The 19,734-nt window shown below is 36.1% G+C and overlaps 2 protein-coding genes across 4 annotated transcripts in view; one reads left to right on the top strand and one right to left on the bottom strand.

Moving 5' to 3' along the window:
* The window catches only part of LOC127873977 (actin, cytoplasmic-like), a 387,026-nt gene that overhangs the window by 313,476 nt on the left and 53,816 nt on the right, over window positions 1-19,734 (top strand). The gene's annotated exons all lie outside the window — the stretch shown is intronic.
* LOC127873971 (uncharacterized) lies at window positions 593-7,002 on the bottom strand. Of its 2 annotated transcripts, none has more exons than XM_052418070.1 (5): window positions 6,933-7,002; window positions 3,798-3,943; window positions 3,304-3,521; window positions 2,158-3,050; window positions 593-1,922 (listed from the first exon to the last, which is right to left on the bottom strand). In XM_052418070.1, exons 2-5 carry the CDS (start codon window positions 3,904-3,906, stop codon window positions 836-838), a joined length of 2,307 nt encoding a protein of 768 aa, XP_052274030.1. In that variant the 5' UTR covers window positions 3,907-3,943; window positions 6,933-7,002; the 3' UTR covers window positions 593-835. The 2 variants fall into 2 exon arrangements, with proteins under 2 accessions (XP_052274030.1, XP_052274031.1); XM_052418071.1 differs by lacking the exon at window positions 6,933-7,002 and adding an exon at window positions 6,808-6,915.

The raw sequence follows: 19,734 nt of genomic DNA, 5'->3' as shown, positions 1-19,734 counted from the left end.
AAAGTATGTCAAATTATTTCACAGTATTGTACACAACCGTGTAACATAAATTTATTATATACTTAACTCTTTTTTTTTAATTATTCGCGGCATTGAGCAAGTTATTTTGAGCATATCCCTGACTCGTTTTAAACATCCAACGACAAGACCCGCGCCACTTCATTTTTGGGGAAACCATAATGTTCACACAATCTGCTCTACGTTCCGCTTCGTCCGAGATCGAGGGCAGAACATAGATTTTTAATAACAACCGGATATATATATATTCGTTTTGATCACAAAGCATTTCTTCCGGCCCATTCAGGGATATGCTCAAAATAACTTGCTCAATACCGCGAATAATTAAAAAAAAGAGTTAAGTATATAATAAATTTATGTTACACGGTTGTGTACAATACTGTGAAATAATTTGACATACTTTACCCGTACACCACTGTTATACTCGCATTGGCTTCGCACATACTCATAATGGGCTCGCCAAATACTTGTTCAAGTACTATACATCACCGTATTGTACACAACGTCATTATATAAGAGTATATTATCATATTCAATCAGTCACGTTTGGCTATGATTAATCAAAGAACTAATGTTCAATTACAATTTTCATTTGTGTATGTACAGAATATATCACGCAAAGTAAAACACTAATCATCTATTGATATACCGGATACGTGCTATTTTTAGCACAATAATGATTCAACGGTCAATCGGTTTATAAACTAATATTGCCTATAACAATATTAATACCATCACAGGAGCTCATAAATTTCAATTCACAGCAAGTTGTGATTGTTGAACGCTTTTATCACAAAAACACGCTCCGAATTTCTGCTTACTCAGACATTGGGCATGTCAAACGAACATTTGATTTTAACGATAGTAGCTTAAGTCCAGTCGCAAGCATGAAAGAAACACTCTGGGCTGAGGAATGTCCATCCACCGTCATTTCGCCAGCTTGGATCATCGACATGGCGAATAAATCTGATCGGTGTTCCTTCTTTATCACGCTTGTATTGTCAACAGGCTTCTCAAAACAAACTATAGATCCGCTGTCACCTCTGTCCGAAAAAGGCCCATTCCTTACATCAGAGGGAGACTCGATCATGATCAGGTAGCTATCTGGCGGTTGTAAAGCCCCTGGTAAGTCGGGCATAGGAAGCTCTAAATCGGCGCTTGCAATACATCCGCGAGTACATCCGGTTTTAGCTCCGTATTTAAAAACACGTTGGCCAGGAACAACGGTTTGCTTGCCTTCGCATACCCTCCACGCCATGTGCACGCCTTCTTCGTCTTTTATTTTTCGATTACAATTCGTATGTGCATCCTTTTCCACGTTTACTGCTGCGATGTCAACAAGAGGGAAAGACTGGTGTTCAGCGAAGGAAAATGTCATTTCGGGAGAACTTGTTGCAAAACGTCGAATTTGTTCTCCCTCGTTTATAAAAACTGCATGGTTAGGATAAGCACTGCCTACTACATGCGCACATGTCAACCCGAATAAATTCCCAAAATCATCTTTAACAAAACAACCAAGAGTTCCGAATCGGTATTTCTGAGGAGCATCTAGCATTTTTATACCACCGTCCATAGAACCACAGGCAGAGCCATCTGTGCAATCACCAATCTGCAAATCAGGCCAAGGCGAACAAATTGTCTTTCCATTTTCAACTGCCATCTGAGCAGTCAATTCAATTCTTACAACTTCAAGAGCATACGGAAAATGACATCCATGCTGCTTCATAATTTGTTTTATTTTTTGTTCCACAGTTTCATCGCCTACGTTGTCAGATTTTTGCCCCTTTTTATCATCCTCAACTTCCATAAACTCTATTGTATCCCCATTTCCTACTTTGTTTTCTGGTTTTAAATAAATTGTGAATTCATTGTAAACTGTTCCAATACAAAACACTCCATCAACACTGAAAAAAAGCGCATACATTAGTTCATCTGGAATCGGAAAGAAATAACAACCAATACTGATCTATTTAAATAACAAATTTAACATTGATTTTAAATTGTAAAAATGCATATGTTCTAATAAGATATGTAATTAAACTGAGTGGGTAATACCATATAATGCTGTAATTGTCTTTGTGAAGATTATTATAAAGAAAATTATATTTCAAATTAAAATTGAAAAGGTTCATAGTTTACCTCAACAGTTCTTTCCTCAATTGCGATGGTACAACGGGTGGTTTCCATATCCAGTTCATATCAGTGCCAAACGAGGTCTGTTCAAGGTAGGCGTTGACTTCAAATGACATCTTTTTCATAATAGCAACTGTTTTCTTAGTGGTTTCACATGCACGATCCAAGTCTTGAATAACACTGCTTATCCATGAACCCAAGGACAAACATGGACAGTCTGATTTATTGTGTTTAGATTGCGCAACCAGTAATATATTTCCGTTATCTTTAAAAATTAGTTCGGTGAATCGGATTTCGTATTCTAATTTTTCCAGAATAAGATTAGCGATTTTCGCTGGAATTGAGAACTTTTGCTCACAATACTTAAGAAAAACATTACATCTTAACATCCTGCTTAAACATGTCCCGTAAAAACTCGTGTCTGCAATGGACTTCTGTACTGTGTGTTTCTTCCCTACATCGTGAGCCTCTCCGGTATCCATTTTCTCAGCAATGGCTTCCAATTCCATTTCCGTTTCACCTGCATTCCCTTTATCAATAGTAGCAAACTCGCGAACATAGGCAAACATATCGCGGTGAAACTGCCCTGAGCGAACATACTCATCAACATTAAGATATTTTCCGTTTGAAAGATTCTGTTTAATACCAACTGACAACAAACACTGCCTTATCAGGCAAAATACGTCCGCTAATTGCTCTTCTATATAATCGGATACGGTTGTAGCCATTTCGAGTTGTTCCAACCCAAATATGACATCGCTCTCTTTTTTCGACTTGATGTAATTTTTGACAAAGTCTTGTTCCGACGTCGGTGGTTTATTTGTCAGGTCCACAATGCAAAACAGTGGCTTTTTGACATTGAAGTTGGAGTCGAGATAATTCAAAGTATGGTCCAATGTCTGAAAAAGTATAACAAATGCTTCTGTCTCCGTGCCTTTCAACAGTTTCAAGTTATGCCGTGAATGCATACACATATGAAAATGCATTTATGATCCATTGCCAATACAGGAAATTATTAACGAAAAAAAGTATCCCAAGTTAGTAAATTCGCGCAATTTGATGTTTAATCCAATTTCCCACTGCATAATTATCATTAGGAATCTATGTCAAAAGTGATACAAGTCAGCTGAGCCAAAAGTAATTCGTCCGTACCTGTATAAAATAAGCATCAAGAGTGTGTGCGTGTAAAAACACCCGTGACCCCACTGCATTGTGAGAGGGCTGTGGGTCTGCATTGATGTCGACAAAGGCGATTTTGTCCGGAAGGACAGCATTTCCGACGCAGACCATTTCCAAATCATTTGTAAACCAGTTGAAAGCATCATCAATTTCCGACATGAAATCAAAGTTGATGTTGAATGGAAGAGAACCTGATAATAAACACGTATGCATTTCTCAGCTGCTGTGACACATGTTTAATTGTTTCATTTTTAAAACCATGTACAAATTTATATAAAATAAAAGACTTGTATAATGTTGCATGCATCGCAAAACGTTTTAGTGAACAAAAATGCATGTTACGTTTAATGTGTTGGATTTTAAACACTCCAATATGTGTGATTGTGTATGAATTTTTACAATGAATGAACATAAATATTATGATGACATTTGTATAAACTGTATACGTAAAATCCATAAATTCTTACCAATCACTCGTTTGAATCGAGGATACAAATCCAAGAATCGTTTCCGGAAGTAGTGTACCCTTGGATACACCCTCCAGGACTCAAAGCTGGTTGTGCATTGGATAGTCATGGGTGAAAATCCAAGAACAACACACCTTCATGGACCACTAGTAATTTAAAGAAACAAAAAGCAAAATTATATACGTAGTCATATTGAAAATTCATTTATCAAAGCTTTTTGCATCGATGTTATGCACACATGTCCATGTGTTCCGAGTTCTGCTTATTTTGTATTACGTTTCACCAGTTTCAAGTAGGTGTGCTTATTTATGAAAGTCATACAACAATGATACCATTTCAACAAGAGGTCGCCTTCCCGGGTTTAAGGTATAAAGGCGTGTCGCAATAGTTCACTAACCTTTAATTTAACTTGCGGTAGAGGCTTTGTTTTAACCACACATGACCAATTTAAAATAAAGCCTTTATTTTATTAAAACTAGCATTCTTTATTAGTTTAAAGAAAGAAAGGTTAATGATATGACTTCACATATGACCGTTACAGATATGACCACAAGAAGCTTTTTTTCACAAAATATAACAGCTATTGGTCATTTAATTCACTTAGAGCTGTCAATACGCTTGGTAAAAGATGTTAATCATTTACAAAATGAAACGTGATAAAACAATATTGTACACAAACAGGTTAACTTCAGAAAAAAATCATGCATTCAAAAAAATGCATTTGCCCATATCATGATCGATAAATGTCTACACTGCACTTAAAAATGTTCAATACCAGGGTGCAGGATCACGTGACTGTGTTGGGTTCATATTCCAACGTTAATGAATGTAAGCACACCGGTAAGGTAGTTTAGTTTTTCTTCAAATAACTCTTTAAAACAGTTTTTCTTAAGAGTTTCAACTAGTGCACAAAAGACATTTTTGTTATGCTGTCTATGATGACATAAAAAAAACGTCAGAATTACTTTATTTAAAAGTCTGTGTTCTTCGGCAAAAATAAAGTACAGCATTCATGTACACGGTTATTGTCTCAACATTTTGTCACCAATTTCAGACGTATTCAATTATTTATTTTTTAATCTTAAGATATCGGCACAAACTGCAAGGAAAACTCTTTTATGCACTACATATTTTTGCAAAGTACTTCAAAAACTTGAGATATTTGCAAACACAAAAAAGTTCTTATCGTTGTGTTTACATTCTGTCAAGCCCGTGTGTAAACCGCTGAAAACCCCGTTGATCCTGCACGCTGAATACGGTACGGCCCAGACTTCATTCCCTTGTTTTCATTTTGAACAAGCTTCTTATATCAAACTCAGTTGCGTCACAGGCCTATGCCCTGCCATTGTCCGACACTACACTAATTTAAGGATTTTATACTCTTAATAAACATGTATTTATAGTTTGTTGATTAGATATATTTAAGGTTCATGTACAGTCTTCATTTTGAAAAATGTGGGACCCCTAGCATTGAACTCAAATTTGACTAAAGGAAGAGTGCCACATTGAAAATGTATACATATTTGCTTTAAAGGATGTTTTTCCTTCAAATTGCTACCAATTTTGTACATCAACGTATCATACCATCCACAAAATCAATCAAAATACAAAGCGATTTTAACACTAAAATATACATTATTTTCAAAAATCTGAATCATGTTTTTTTCCACGTATTTCGGCGGAAAATTATATAACTAGTGAATAATATCGACATTGACGAGGGCAAATTACGCTTAAATAGTAAAAACAAGTTTACATATCTAGAAATATCAAAACTCGAACACATGTCATCACCATGGGGGCAGCCATTTTTAAATTAATAAAATAGAAAGAAACATGCTAAAAACTCACTCATCGCCTAATTGACATTCCAAACGGTTGACGATGACAAATGCATTGGATTGTAATCTTTCCATTAATGTTTGCAAACTGCACGATCAGACCTCATAAACACTCAAGAGAATAACTATGTAAGAAGCATTTCACCAATGTTTACAATTGTTGTCGAATAACATGTATTATATTATTGCGCATAAAATAGTACGCTTACAGACTGACAGAAAGATCGATAAGTAACTCCGTTCAATTCATCACGGTATACTATTCTATTGATAATATATAATAATACATCGCTTTAACAATCTAAAAGTAGAAATAATTCTTTTAAACGTAGTTTTTAATAACGAAAGTGAAATACACATAAACTAAAAAAGACGTGTGGGGGACAATTTTCAGCAGAAATATTTGAAATAGGGTAAGCGATGATATCTCTACGTGGTCATTTCTGTTATTTAGTGCGATCTCTTGCTGATTAATGTTAATAGTTGTTTTACTAGTTGCCACCAAACTGTCAAAATAAGTATGTGTTTTCTCAGGTATGTGTATACACATACCCTGTTTTCTCACTACTGCACGTGGTTTCGACCGATTTGTTTTGCACGTTTTTCTACGGAGCACAGCGAGGGCCACGTTTTCAAAATGGGTAGAAGGAATCGAAATAGAAAATTAATCGGTTTGCCAATTTCTTTATATTCCTTTACAATTTTATATGTCGTCTGCAATCTATTTCAATTTGAGATGGTTTAAAATTTGCAATTTGGTTGAGAGGTAAATAACAAAATTGTTAAGCCTTTGAAATAGAATTGTGACACTTATAATCCACCATACCTGGATTTTTAAAAAGTAGTTACGTTTTAGTTATTTTTAGAACTTTGTTTAGGAAATTTATCCAAAAAAGGCAGTTGAATAAAAACTCATTTGTTGTTTTATGACAATAATTTTCTGTGAAATGTTGTTAACTTGACCTTGTATATGTATATAGCTTTGTATTTATTCAACTTAAGGTAGTGCATATCCTTCCTAACTTTAGATTGATATTTTGTAAATTAGTGTAAACATGTATTGGTTTTAAACCAAAATATGAATAAAGCACAAATATTGAATGTCAAAAATGTGTATGTTATTCTATCCGTCTTTAGCTTTAATATGATATAGTTTGACCATACTGTACCACATTGAATGAAGAAAAACCAAAGCGAAGTTTTTTATCCCCCCCCCCTTTTATCAGTAAAACATATTAATACAACGATACTTTATGTTTCTTAGTATTGTAATTTTAACAAAATGTTTACTTACAAATCTCTGGTTTTTGTTTTGGTAGGATTTTCCAATGCTAAAAATAGACACATTGTCGAGGTTAACTTCCACTTACAGTTTAGTGTCGGTACTAAAACTGGTTCCCGTTCTAAAAAAACGTATCGAACCTTCAACAGTATGTCTAAATGTCTAAATGGATGTGGTTGCATAATATCTTTGTAATGTTTTATAAAAATTGGCGAATTGAACTAAAATGCGAGGAAAGAAACACAGATTTATGAAAAATGTTTTTACATCAGCAATCTTCACTAACACTTAACATATAAAATAGTGAATGTCACGTTAACTTGTTGCTCGGAGTGCGTACCATAATACCGTAATTGTATTTTTCTTCTCGCGAAAATTATTCATATTTTGCCTTCAATGGCATTTGGGCCGACATCAACAATGTATATGTATGCAAAAATATAAACTTAATCGATAACGTTTAATATCAAGTATAAAACATGCGAAAATCAAAAAAGGCTCTGGGTAAGATTTATATATTTGAATAATTTTAACTTTTGATGTTTTAATTATGATGTTCTTTGGACAACAACTACAACAAAATGAACTATTAAATTAGCTGACATTTTTATAACCGTGAAAGATGTTGGTTATGTATATGACCGCAAATAGCAAAAAGATATTAAACTTTATGTCGTGTTTATCTGTTTAAAATGTAGCGGCTCACAATCAGAAACACATTTTAATAGTTACTTGTATGGAAGAAAAAAAAATATGTACAGAAACATTGTGTGTATTTTTATTTTACAAACATCATTAAGGTCATTAAACAAATATTCAAACAACAATGATGGTTTTCTGGGCAAAACAGACTGAGCCCCAGCTGTTTTAAAGTTGTCTGTCTGGTAGCTACAGTGGGATGCTTTCCATGGGACAAAACCGTCTATACGTGTCATTCAATAAGTAAATTTACCAATTTATATTTTAATTGTAAATATTAGCAAGTGGTTGACTTACTTCACCCCCCCCCCCCCCTCAAATAATGATTGAACAGTGAAAAGGGTGACGGGTTCGTCTTCCGGTCTACAGGTCATCATTAATTGACCCGCGCTCTGGGAAAACCGATATCAATGCATGGGCGTATGGTGTCGTCTCAGATTAGCGTGTGAAATCCGCACAGGCAGGGACAACAGTTTCCGCTTTTAGGGAATTTTTCTTGTAAAGAAAGTCTCTTCTTAATGAAATCTAGTCTGCATTGATCCCCGTTTTCGCACAGCGCGGCTTGTAATCTTAAAACTTACAGATACTCTGCACATGCGGAAGAAAGACTTGTATCCGCCTTCCACATATAACGTTGGACACATAGAAAAGCGGAACGGTTGCTCTGCATGAAACTTTATGCTTGATAACGATGAAACTTGCATATACCTTGAACATATGGATGAAACCTTGTATCCGCCCTGGAGCAGGTACATATCGGGGAAAAAAGAAGGGAAACGGTAATTGTGGAGCTCGCGGTCCTGCCCTCTCGAAAAATACGATACCTAGACAAGTAAAGTTAAGCTGTATTATAGTGACACTCCTCGCGAATGAGGACCAAACAGTTTTGTACTACTTTTATGACTCAACTTCAATGGAAAACATATGCCTTCACTATGAATATCCTATTTACTCAAGTCAGTTGTGAATTATGACACAGCTTTACTTGATGAGCATCTGTATTCACAATCTCTATCATGTTTGCCAGAAGCTTGACAACAACACAATCGGTAATTAAAAAGTAAATGATGAGTAGCCAAGCGACGGCATAAGTTCACAGAACAAGTCCGGTGCGGAGCTCGAACTTTCGACATATAGTTCCATTTGCGAATGCCCTAACCACCATTACACGAAACGGTACATTTATCATTTATCATAGTGTAGCCACATGAGGAGACAATCGACTATATAATATATGTAATTGTTAGCCTATAGAAAACGTACTTGCATGGGTTTAGAGCTTTGCTGCATATGGTATAGCAACTTTTTTTTGTTCACATTATACCAGAAGTAGTTATCATGAGTATCATAACTTTAATTAGTTACAGCGTATCCACATGTTCCTTGCGATGTGTTTTTTAATTGTATTTTTTAACTACTTGATGAATTTTATCAAACATGAAAACTTAAAACACGCGGAACTTTGGTACAGTTCTCATTTCAGACTAAAAAAATGGTTTCTTTAGCATCGCATACTCATATTTATATATGTGTAGATAGTTTGCAATGCGAATAAAACGCATGAAAAATCGAGTATTTGACGCAACAAAACACATTAGCAATTGATGAAGATGGTTCTTTTGTTCTATAAAAAAAACTTGCTAGCCGACAGAAAAGACGCTTATATTTTCGGACCCTTTTTTGACGAGACAGTGAAAGCGAAGAACGTGACGTTTGTCTTCCTTAATAGGTTTCCAAAAAGAGCAATGACGTCATCTTTTGTGAAGAGATTAACAGCCCAGCGGATGTAGCCGCCTTCAAACTGGTATGGGTAGCGTCGGTCAACAATCGTGACGTCATCAAATATAGCATTGTAGACTCCGTTGACGACATCGGGCATGACTTGCGGTGAAATCTCAATCGGGAACCCTCGGACAATTCCGCCATAACGGCGATCGTCTGTTGTGTAGCCCAATGTCCGAAGCGTTCAGATTGGTGAAATTTGTGACCCATTTTCAGCCATTTCCCGTGATTCGAGCGTTTCGACGGTTTTGTATATAAGCTTCTCCGAGTGGTGATCATATATGCTGGAAGGGGAAGAAGAATCGCGAATATCTTTCGCTTTCTTTACCGCCTGGATCGGTGAAGCGATCAAGTCAGCTTCTGCAGATCACTTGTCCGAAAACAAGCTTCTTTTGACGCCATCGGTTGATCGCTGTCTTGGCATACTCATGCACATAAATTTTATCTGACATATTGTGAGTGCGCATGCGTAAAGCATGTTTAGAAAAACAATAGATTATTACGAATCATGCGTTCCTAACATCTTCTTCTTTATCTTAAGGTTTAACTAACCGATTAGCACGGACATAAACATAGACAGTTTGGAAGTACATGTATTAGTATAAGTGCGTATAATTGGCCGTTATAGACATACAGTCGAACATTAAGGCAAAATGTGAACACTGGATTTTGTTACAAACATAAACATAGGATTCACTGGAAAAATTTGCCAATGAAGTTGCAAAACTGTTCAATGTTGTGTTATTGTTTGTCATGGATCTGACACAAATCCAAAGTGTACCATTATAAATTGGGTATATTTGTAAAAAATTAACACTGAAATCTGAACAAAAGTGGTTCGTTAGTATCTGAAGGCAATGTTTATAAATTTAAAGTTTAAAGTAGTGTTGTTGGTCCTTAGTGGCAAAACTTAAGGATTTTTGTAATCTTTATATCGACAGTTAATTATCAGGGATACATAAGCGCTCAAACGTGTCCATTAAGTGATATACAATTTCGTCAAGTTTTACGCACCAAGTATTATAGCATACAAAAGAATTTAGATAAAGTGAAGCATCTTGAAATATGTATATGTTTGCCAGAAAAAAATTGTAACAACAAACGATCTTTTAAGCAAAACAACTTTTATCAACACACGTTCTACATTCACACTCCGTGACCAGACGAATAGAAGGTGCGTGCACGCTTACATAATGCACACAAACTGTAATACGCAAAGTTAATTCAAATGTTTGTGTACATTAGTGGCAGAAGACAGACAAAGCAAACAGTTCCGAAATGCCTATCCACCTGAATGCGTTTGCAATTGATGTATTCAGTAGCTAGCATTTCAAGATTGAAATATTACCAAAAAAAATCATGCTTTTTATTTACAATACACTGTACTTCAAATGGAGTATCTTCATTATACAGGGCTATTAAAAAGTATAAATAATTTAACCGCAATAATCGTGATATATATGTTTTGTAAACTGTATTCACTTAATTCAGCTTAAGCAACATTTTTTAAAATCGTTCGATACACCTGGTTTATTAAATATAATGTTAAAGGTATTTTTTTCAAAAGTTGAGCTGTTGATCAATTCAAAGCAAATTGTGGTCCTGGGCCTGTATTAACAAATAATCCTTAGTCTTAAGTCCAAAATAAACACTATTCACTATTCTTAAAACTGTCCTTACAGTACATGAAACTTAAGTCTTCCATGGCAGTTAACAAGTCAAAAACATTATTCTTCGTTTAGAACAGCTTGTTAATGACACATTCATCAAATTGTTAGCCTTTTTATACTTAAACGCTTAAGTACGTTAACTAAGGTCTAAGTCGATTATGTATTCTTAAGTCTAAGGATGAATTGGTGAATACGGTCTAAGATAACCTAACATACGTATAAATTCACGGACCAACCAACGCCCACTGAACGAACGAACAGAGTCAGCCAGTCAAACAATCGATAAAATGTATACCGGTATACTATATAGTTAAGTGAACGAAAAACAATCTCTTTAAGCTAATTCATTTTACCTAAGGTACATTTTTTTATCCGAGATTCTGGCATTAGATTTTTTGTCTGGATTTTGATTTTTAATGTGCATTTATTTGCGTTCATGCACTCGATTTTTATTTATGCACTCAACTTCGTAATAACTTATATATATCTTGATCCATGGCTCTAACCAAAGGATATTATTGATTCAAATTATCGAGAAGTCCAATAATTCCTGAGACGTAAATGTATGGTCAACGAACCACATTAATTCGCATTCAATGATGAAAGTGAAACAATTGTGATCAATTATTTTTAAGTCACAGAAGTAATTGAGATATACCGTGAACCGATTACCGGTAGCTTTGCGACCACTTTCGCAAAGTATGTGCCTGTAACATTTATTTGTATACTTTTTTTCTTGGCATATAACATCATACATAGTTCCAATATTTGCCTGAAATATTCCGGTTAATCTCGGCCTTTTTATTCAATATGGGAAATGTGGTAAAACTATGATATACATAAGACAAAGGTATGTTTTAGAAAAAAAAATGCATAGCTAAAAAATCAAATTCAGTGGAACTGTAATATAAGCCTTTTTTCCAGTCTCTGTAAGAAAGCAGACCTCAAATCTAGTCCATATAAACGGACTCCATCACATAACCCGACGTGCAAAATATTGGTGTACTGCGACGAAGTCAATAAAAAGCAATTATTTCTTGCTTTAATGGTGCCATTTGGGTGAGTTTGTGGTTTAGACAGGTAAACTTCGATAAGTTCTTGCAGTTTCAGTGTTTCTTAACCCTTGCATTGTTGATTAAATTTTGCACCCATGGACAAGAGACAGCGCATTGCAACTCTCAGCAACCCTGTGGGTTGTAAAGCTGAGAGTTGAATTATTGCAACTAACCTCAAATCATATGCAAGCAATCTACATGTATCGATACGTCTGAAAACAATTGAGAAAATAACCGTACAAAAATTGCGCTTCTAACTTTATTTAAAGTTAACAAAGAGTCCCGATAAGCGGTTGTACGTGTAAATCATACAATTTATATTCAAACAACTATAAAAAAAGCGTTTGTTAATAATGTTATTAAAACATAAAATGTTAACTTACAAGTTTTTGTAACTTATGAATGAAAGCAAAACAAAGGCACATATACTATTAGACCAATTCAGCTCAGTTTTCACTAAAGAAGATAAAGATGGGGTGTTACCCAACCTTAACAAAGATGGGCTGTTACCCAACCTTAACAAAGATGGGGTGTTACCCAACCTTAACAAAGATGGGGTGTTACCCAACCTTAACAAGAAAACAAGATCAATACCCGCACTACACATAACAGAGGAAGGCGTAAAGAAATTACTTGCTGATTTGAACATTTCCAAAGCTAGAGGCCCAGACAGTATTCCAACCATTGTTCTCAAGAACTGTGCAGCTGAACTAGCCCCAGCCGTGCAATATATCTTCCAGAAATCACTGGACCAAGGAACGCTATCAAGTGACTGGCGGAATGCAAACATCGCCCCTGTCTTCAAGAAAGGAGATGTCCACCTGGCAGAGAATTATAGACCTGTATCTTTAACATCAATATCATGTACACTTCTCGAACACATAATCTGCAAACATATACTTAACCACCTAGAACAGAACAAAATACTTACTTCACTCAACCACGGCTTTAGATCTGGCTAATCCTGCGACCTTCTAACTAACTACGACAAGGGAAGCCAAATTGACATGGTCAATGTTGGTGCCACTACGGCAAGTTGAAGCGAATGTTATTGCCACTAGGGCAAGTTGAAGTAAAGAATAGTGTCGCGATGTTAAGGTGACGTAATTGTTAGTTCCACTTTGGCAATTTGGAACAAACACGTTTTCATTAAAGTATTGAACATTTAAAAAATCGCGACACAAAGTTTATGATCATATAAACATTATTAATTTATGCATTTCAAAACACAAGCAAACGTGAGTTTGAAAAGGTTTAAGTGAAGATTACTCTAAACATATTGTAAAATAAATCTATGTGTATTTACACATATTTTATGTCAATCAGACAATCATAATAAACGTTATCTGGATAGTTTGTTACCACATGCAGTAAGACAGATGTTTGATGGGTTTCTTGAGCGGGAACCAGTTTTAGAACCAACGCTTAACTGTAAGTGGTATGTAACGGTAAATGAAGACTATTTTTAGATCTGGAAATTCCGACCAAACAATCTGAATCTGAATCTGAATGGATAAGTTGCAGGGCCTTGTAAGGCGTAGGTCGCAACGGGAGAGAGACTAGTCCAACTGTGGATTAAGCAGCGCAGTCCTGAAACAGCTGACGGAAGCCGCGCACACAACAATGTCACTAAGTTTGTTCCAGACTAATACAGTTCTGGGAAAGAAGGAGTTTTTAAATTGCCCAGTTTTACACACAAAGGTTTTAAAGCACTTTGTATTATTTGTCACTTGGTTTTCTAGAATGTTTGTAGCTTGATAGTCATTAAATGGTTTAGGTTTAACGTTTCGTTTATTTCTTGCTGGTGTTAATATGTCATGACAAGGTAAGGCTGGCACCTTTCCCCCGACAACTTTGTACAGGAAGGTAAGTCGATTGGTCTTTCGTCTGTCCTGTAGGCTTTGAAGTTCCAGTGTTTTCAACATTGACGATACACAGCCTTCGTCCCGCGAGCGGCAATCCCCTGTGATGAATCTAGCTGCTTGTCTATGGATGCGCTCGATCTTGTCAATATGCTTGGCTAGATGTGGATCCCATACCACAGAGCTGTACTCAAGTGTTGATCTGACTAACGCTAAGTAAGCTGTTTTTCTACAGGTGATCGGGCAGTGTTTGAGGTTTCTACATATGAATCCTAGGGTACAGTTAGCTTTCTTGACTATTTTATTGATGTGGGTGTCCCAGTTTAAGTTGGGGGATATGGTGACGCCTAGGTATGGATTTTCTTCGACCTGTTGAAGGATGTGTTTATCTAATTCATAGAAGTGAGATGATCGGCTGTTAATGCTCAGAATGTAACATTTTTTTGGCATTGAAACGCATTCCTCATGAAGATGCCCAGATTTCCAACGCTTTCAGGTTGTCTTGAAGGGCTATGTGGTCTTGTATGGATCGTATGGGCCTGTACAAGAAGCAATCGTCTGCGAACAGTCGTACTTGTGACTTAACTGTGTCAGGAAGGTCATATATGTGGCACAAAAACAAAAGTGGGCCGAGGACGGTTCCTTGAGGTACTCCTGAGTCAACATGGGCGGTTGTGGATTTCTCTCCGTCTGGGACAACTTGCATGTTGCGATTGGTGAGGAAGTCTCTTAGCCATGTATTCTAACCTTTACTTCAACTTGCTACAGTGGCACAAACCATCACTTCAACTTGCCTAAGGGAACTAACCTTCACTTTAACTTGCCATGGTGGCACTAACCTTCACTTGAACTTGCAATAGCGGCAATAACCTGTACTGCAACTTGTCATAGCAGACCAACATTCACTTCAACTTGCAATAGCGGCAATAACATTCACTTTAACTTGCAATAGCGGCACTAACTTGTCATAGTAGCACTTACATTCACTTCAACTTGTCCTAGAGGCACTAACCTTCACTTCAACTTGCCCGAGTGGTACTAACATTCACTCTAACTTGCTATAGCGGCACCTACCGTTACTTGATATTGTCATAGTGGCACTTACATTCACTTCAACTTGCCATAGTGGCAGTAACCTTTACTTCAACTTGCCCAAGGGGTACTAACCTTTACTTCAAATTGTCATAGTGGTACCAACCTTAACTTCACATATCCATAGTAGTACAAACCTTTACTTCAACTTGATATATCGGCACTAACCTTTACTTCAACTTGTCATAGTGGCACTAACCTTCACTTGAATTTGCCGTAGTCGCACTTACCTTTACTTAACCTTGATATATCGGCATTAATCTTCACTTCAGCTTGCTGAAGCGGCACTAACCTTTACTTCAATTTGCCGTAGTGGCACTTACCTTTGCTTCACCTTGCTGTGGTGACACCAACCTTTACTTTAAATTGCCGTAGTAGCTTAGTTTTAACCCAACATGACCAAGTATACAATTCAGCCTATATGTTAATAAAACGTATATACTGCTCTAGTCTCAGGGCAATAAGGTCAATAATACGACTTATAATATGACCGTCGTGGATATGTCTACCAGAATCATTTTCCCACAAAAATCAAAGCGCCGTCGGTGTTGAAAGTCTATTGGCAAGATACAAAGAATTTTCTGCTGAAATAAATGTTAAAGGAACGGTTGACTGAATAAAATCTAAAAGGCTATAAAAAGAGTGTGTGTTTTTTAAGAATAAGTACAAATAAATGAAACAAGAAGTGATGAAATATTGCAAAATATCATATAACAATCGGAAAATCAGAAACACGTATCAAGGGCGCTTGGTATTTTGCGAGCAAGTTATTGCCAGATGTAAATGTTATTTCACATTGGCTGGATGTTTATTTATGCCCTTGTTTTAATTTGGAGAAAAATAGTTCCCTACAGATACGTCCGTTGTTTTTTACTGAAAAGACGAAGTAAATATTTTTCATAACTATTACAGACTCCTTTGAGATAGTTGTACTAGGTGGTATTAACGTTATCATTGCATTATTATTATTTACGAGACTGAACGACTTTTTCATTCGGAGCTAAGGTCAAAGTTATGCCTTTGTTTTTCTTGTTTTGTTTGTTACTTCTCATTAAACTGTTACGATCGTTTCATTTTCATTCAAGCAGAAAGGAACACTTCGTTGATGTTGATGTTTTGTTGTTGTTATATTAACCGACCACGTTTCTTACGCAAAATATTACATGCACGCTGTTTTTTGAGAACAGGTTCTGAAGTTTTTCCTCCATATTCAAAGCATTCAATTTCAAATAAAATGCAACATCATTTGCAGATTCATAGCAAAATACTTTAATTTGACCCAATCTCTTGCCGCTCCGAATCGCAAGGTACACAGTTTAACGATATTACAGCCCTAAAAAACTCGCCAGACTTCTGCAAGAAACAAGACAATTATTTATCCGTTAAAACACGTTAAAGTAACATACCCCATTTAAAATTACATTAACAAAGTATGGTATCACAACATCAAATACGACGAGATTCACATTGTTAAAAACACATTACTAAGTATGGAAACATTTTGCTATAATTTAAGAAACATATCGTACGGTTGCCTCATACCGACCGTCTCCAGGTATCGATCATTTAATTACACTAAGAACGAGGCTCTCGTGTCGACCTCACAGGCATGCGCTCCGAGTATTTTGCTTCACTAACATTACTCCCCTTGAAAAGAAATACAAACACAACCAATGTGATGAAAACAAATATATAATGATCCAAATGTATCCATATCTCATACATGTTATTGGTCCTCTTCATTAAATGTCCACATAAAATGCAAAGTGTAGCAGACGACCGTGCGGTTGGGTATTGGAACTATCGGCTTTGCGTGATAAAACACGCTGTAACTACACATTTTTGACATGGATTTAACGGGAATTTAATAAATCTTTGAAGGTAAATCGTTTATTGTTGCATTGTTTGCATTTATTCAGAATGTGTATAACTCGCTTCCTTAACCGTTCGATACGCGGTAACAGGAGGATATTTATTGGAATGATGGCATATATGAAACAAGTTATGGAACTACGAGAATTGAATCAAAATCTCGTTCCCATCCACGTTTTTATGGTAATTGTTCCCAGATTTTGGCATTTTTAGCTCATCTATTTTTTGAAAAAAATTATGAGCTATTGTCTTCACCTTGGCGTCGGCGTTGGCGTCCGGTTAAGTTTTGCGTTGAGGTCCACTTTTCTCAGAAAGTATCAATGCTATTGCATTCAAACTTGGTACACTTACTTTCTATCATGAGGGGACTGGGCAGGCAAAGTTAGATAACTCTGGCGTGCATTTTGACAGAATTATGTGCCCTTTTTATACTTAGAAAATTGAAAATTTTGGTTAAGTTTTGTGTTTAGGTCCATTTTATTCCTTAAGTATCAAAGCTATTGCTTTCATACTTGCAACACTTACTAACTATCATAAGGGGACTGTGCAGGCAAAGTTATGTAACTCTGACTGGCATTTTGACAGAATTATGTGCCCTTTTTATACTTAGAAAATTGAAAATTTGGTTAAGTTTTGTGTTTAGGTCCACTTTATTCCTACAGTATCATAGATATTGCTTTCATACTTGGAACACTCGCAAACTATCATAAGGGGACAGTAAAAGGACAAGTTGCATAACTCTGGTTGTCATATTTACGGAATTATGGCCCTTTTTGACTTAGTAACTTTGAATATATGGTTAAATTTTGTGTTTCGATCCACTTTACTTCTTAAGTATCAAGGCTATTGCTTTCAAACTTCAAATACTCTCATGCTATCATGAGGTTACTGTACCTGGCAAGTTGAATTTTACCTTGACCTTTGAATGACCTTGACTCTCAAGGTAAAATTATTAAATTTTGCTAAAATTGCCATAACTTCTTTATTTATGATTAGATTTGATTGATACTTTGACAAAATTACTCTTACCTGACACAACACAATAGACTCCACCCAAACCATCCCCCGTGCCCTCCCCCCCTCCCCCGAATCGCCCCCCCCCCCCTAAACATTTTTTTTAAGATCATCTCACAAATGAGCACCACACCCTCACACTATACCCCCCCCACACACACACCCCAACCCCCCCCCCCCCAAAAAAAAACAAAATAAGATAATTTTTTTGGAAACGGTTAAAAAACACAAATATTTATTTGTATTATTTTATGTTTGAAATACCGTCCAACAATCGCACCCAAGAATCAGCCCCCCCCCCCCCGATTTTTTTTTTCATTTTTTCCGCATTTTTGGAAGATAATGTAATAAATGTCCACACCCCCACACTATACACCCCTCTTCACTCCACCTCGCCCTCCTTTGTGATTTAAATTTAGAGTCCCTTCACCTTTAAAAAAAAATAGATGAGCGGTCTGCACCCGCAAGGCGGTGCTCTTGTTTTTCAAATGTCATAAACATGATATTTACAAATTTAATCGTATTAATAGTCTTGACTAATTTTATAGTAAGAAAGAACAGCTGATGTCGCCTGGATTAGAACCCGTGCCCTGTAAGACCGTAAGCGAACGCGCTACCACTGCGCGAAAAAACTTTAAAGAAAGGGCGCGAAACATAACACCTATAGTAAACGTCATCTATATCGTCTGCCAATATCCGGGCATTTTTCCGACCGCACAAACACGCACCTGACTGCGTGGCGTGTTTCTGATTTTCAAATCGCAATCCAAAGAAGAACTACATTTTTAAAGAGATTGTCAGTGTTGAATGCTTTTAGAAGATCTACGAGTCCCTGGGCTTGTTTGCTGCATAACAATAAAAAAATCGTATTATGCTGTAAGAGTCTACGGAATGCTCGTTCCAAAATCATTAATAAAACAATGCAGGCCAATGTCAATTGAACGTTGTCCAATATGAAGAAGTGAAACTCTAGAAGCTGCAAAACGTAAATCCTATTTTGCTGTTGAAACTTCCATATTAAAATTTAAAGGGATCTTTTCACGCTTTGGTAAATTGACAAAATTGAAAAAAGTTGTTTCAGATTCGCAAATTTTCGTGTTAGTTATGATATTTGTGAGGAAACAGTAATACTGAACATTGACCATGCTTTAATATAGCCATTATATGCATCTTTTGACGATTATAAAACCTAAAAATTTTAAAGCGTTGCAACGCGAAACGATTGAATAATTTGGAGAGTTCTGTTTTTGTCGTTAAATTTTGTATAACTACGAAGATTGCTTATATAAGGTATAAAATACGTGCAGTATGTGTACTCGGCGGAATAGCTCAGTAGGCTAAAGCGTTTTTACTTCAGGACTCTGGCAGGACTCCAGGGGTTACTGGTTCGAAACCTGCTCCGGGCAATGTTCTTTTCCTTTTTTTAATTGTATTCTTGATTTTTTACTGGAGCTTTTACGATCCAATGTTTACATTTATCAATATAAAGCATTTAATGAATAAGTTAAAAATGCCAAAATCTGTGAAAAGGCCCCTTTAAAACAACTAATATTGTGGAATGTGCATATATTTTGTGTGTTAATGGAAACTGTTGTAAAACACCAATACTTATGCCTATTTTCCAAACAATAACTGCCTGCTTTATGATTCGGCATGTTATTGTTTAATTAGACTGACAATCTTAAATAACTGAGTAAATTGACGGTCATGAACGTCTTGCCAATCTACATAGCACAGACACACTCGCGTTTTTAAACCCTTTGGTCAC

The sequence above is a fragment of the Dreissena polymorpha genome, chromosome 3 (genome assembly GCF_020536995.1).
Source record: "Dreissena polymorpha isolate Duluth1 chromosome 3, UMN_Dpol_1.0, whole genome shotgun sequence".
Lineage (NCBI taxonomy): Eukaryota > Metazoa > Mollusca > Bivalvia > Myida > Dreissenidae > Dreissena > Dreissena polymorpha.
This window is presented reverse-complemented; position numbering and strand designations above follow the sequence as displayed.

Coding starts and splice junctions, on each gene's coding strand:
- LOC127873971 (XM_052418070.1), bottom strand. CDS start 3,906: ATGACTATCCAATGCACAACCAGCTTTGAGTCCTGGAGGGTGTATCCA. Junction 3,051..3,303: donor TTGATGCTTATTTTATACAG/GTACGGACGAAT, acceptor ATACTTTTTCAG/ACATTGGACCATACTTTGAA. Junction 1,923..2,157: donor TTGAGGAAAGAACTGTTGAG/GTAAACTATGAA, acceptor GCTTTTTTTCAG/TGTTGATGGAGTGTTTTGTA.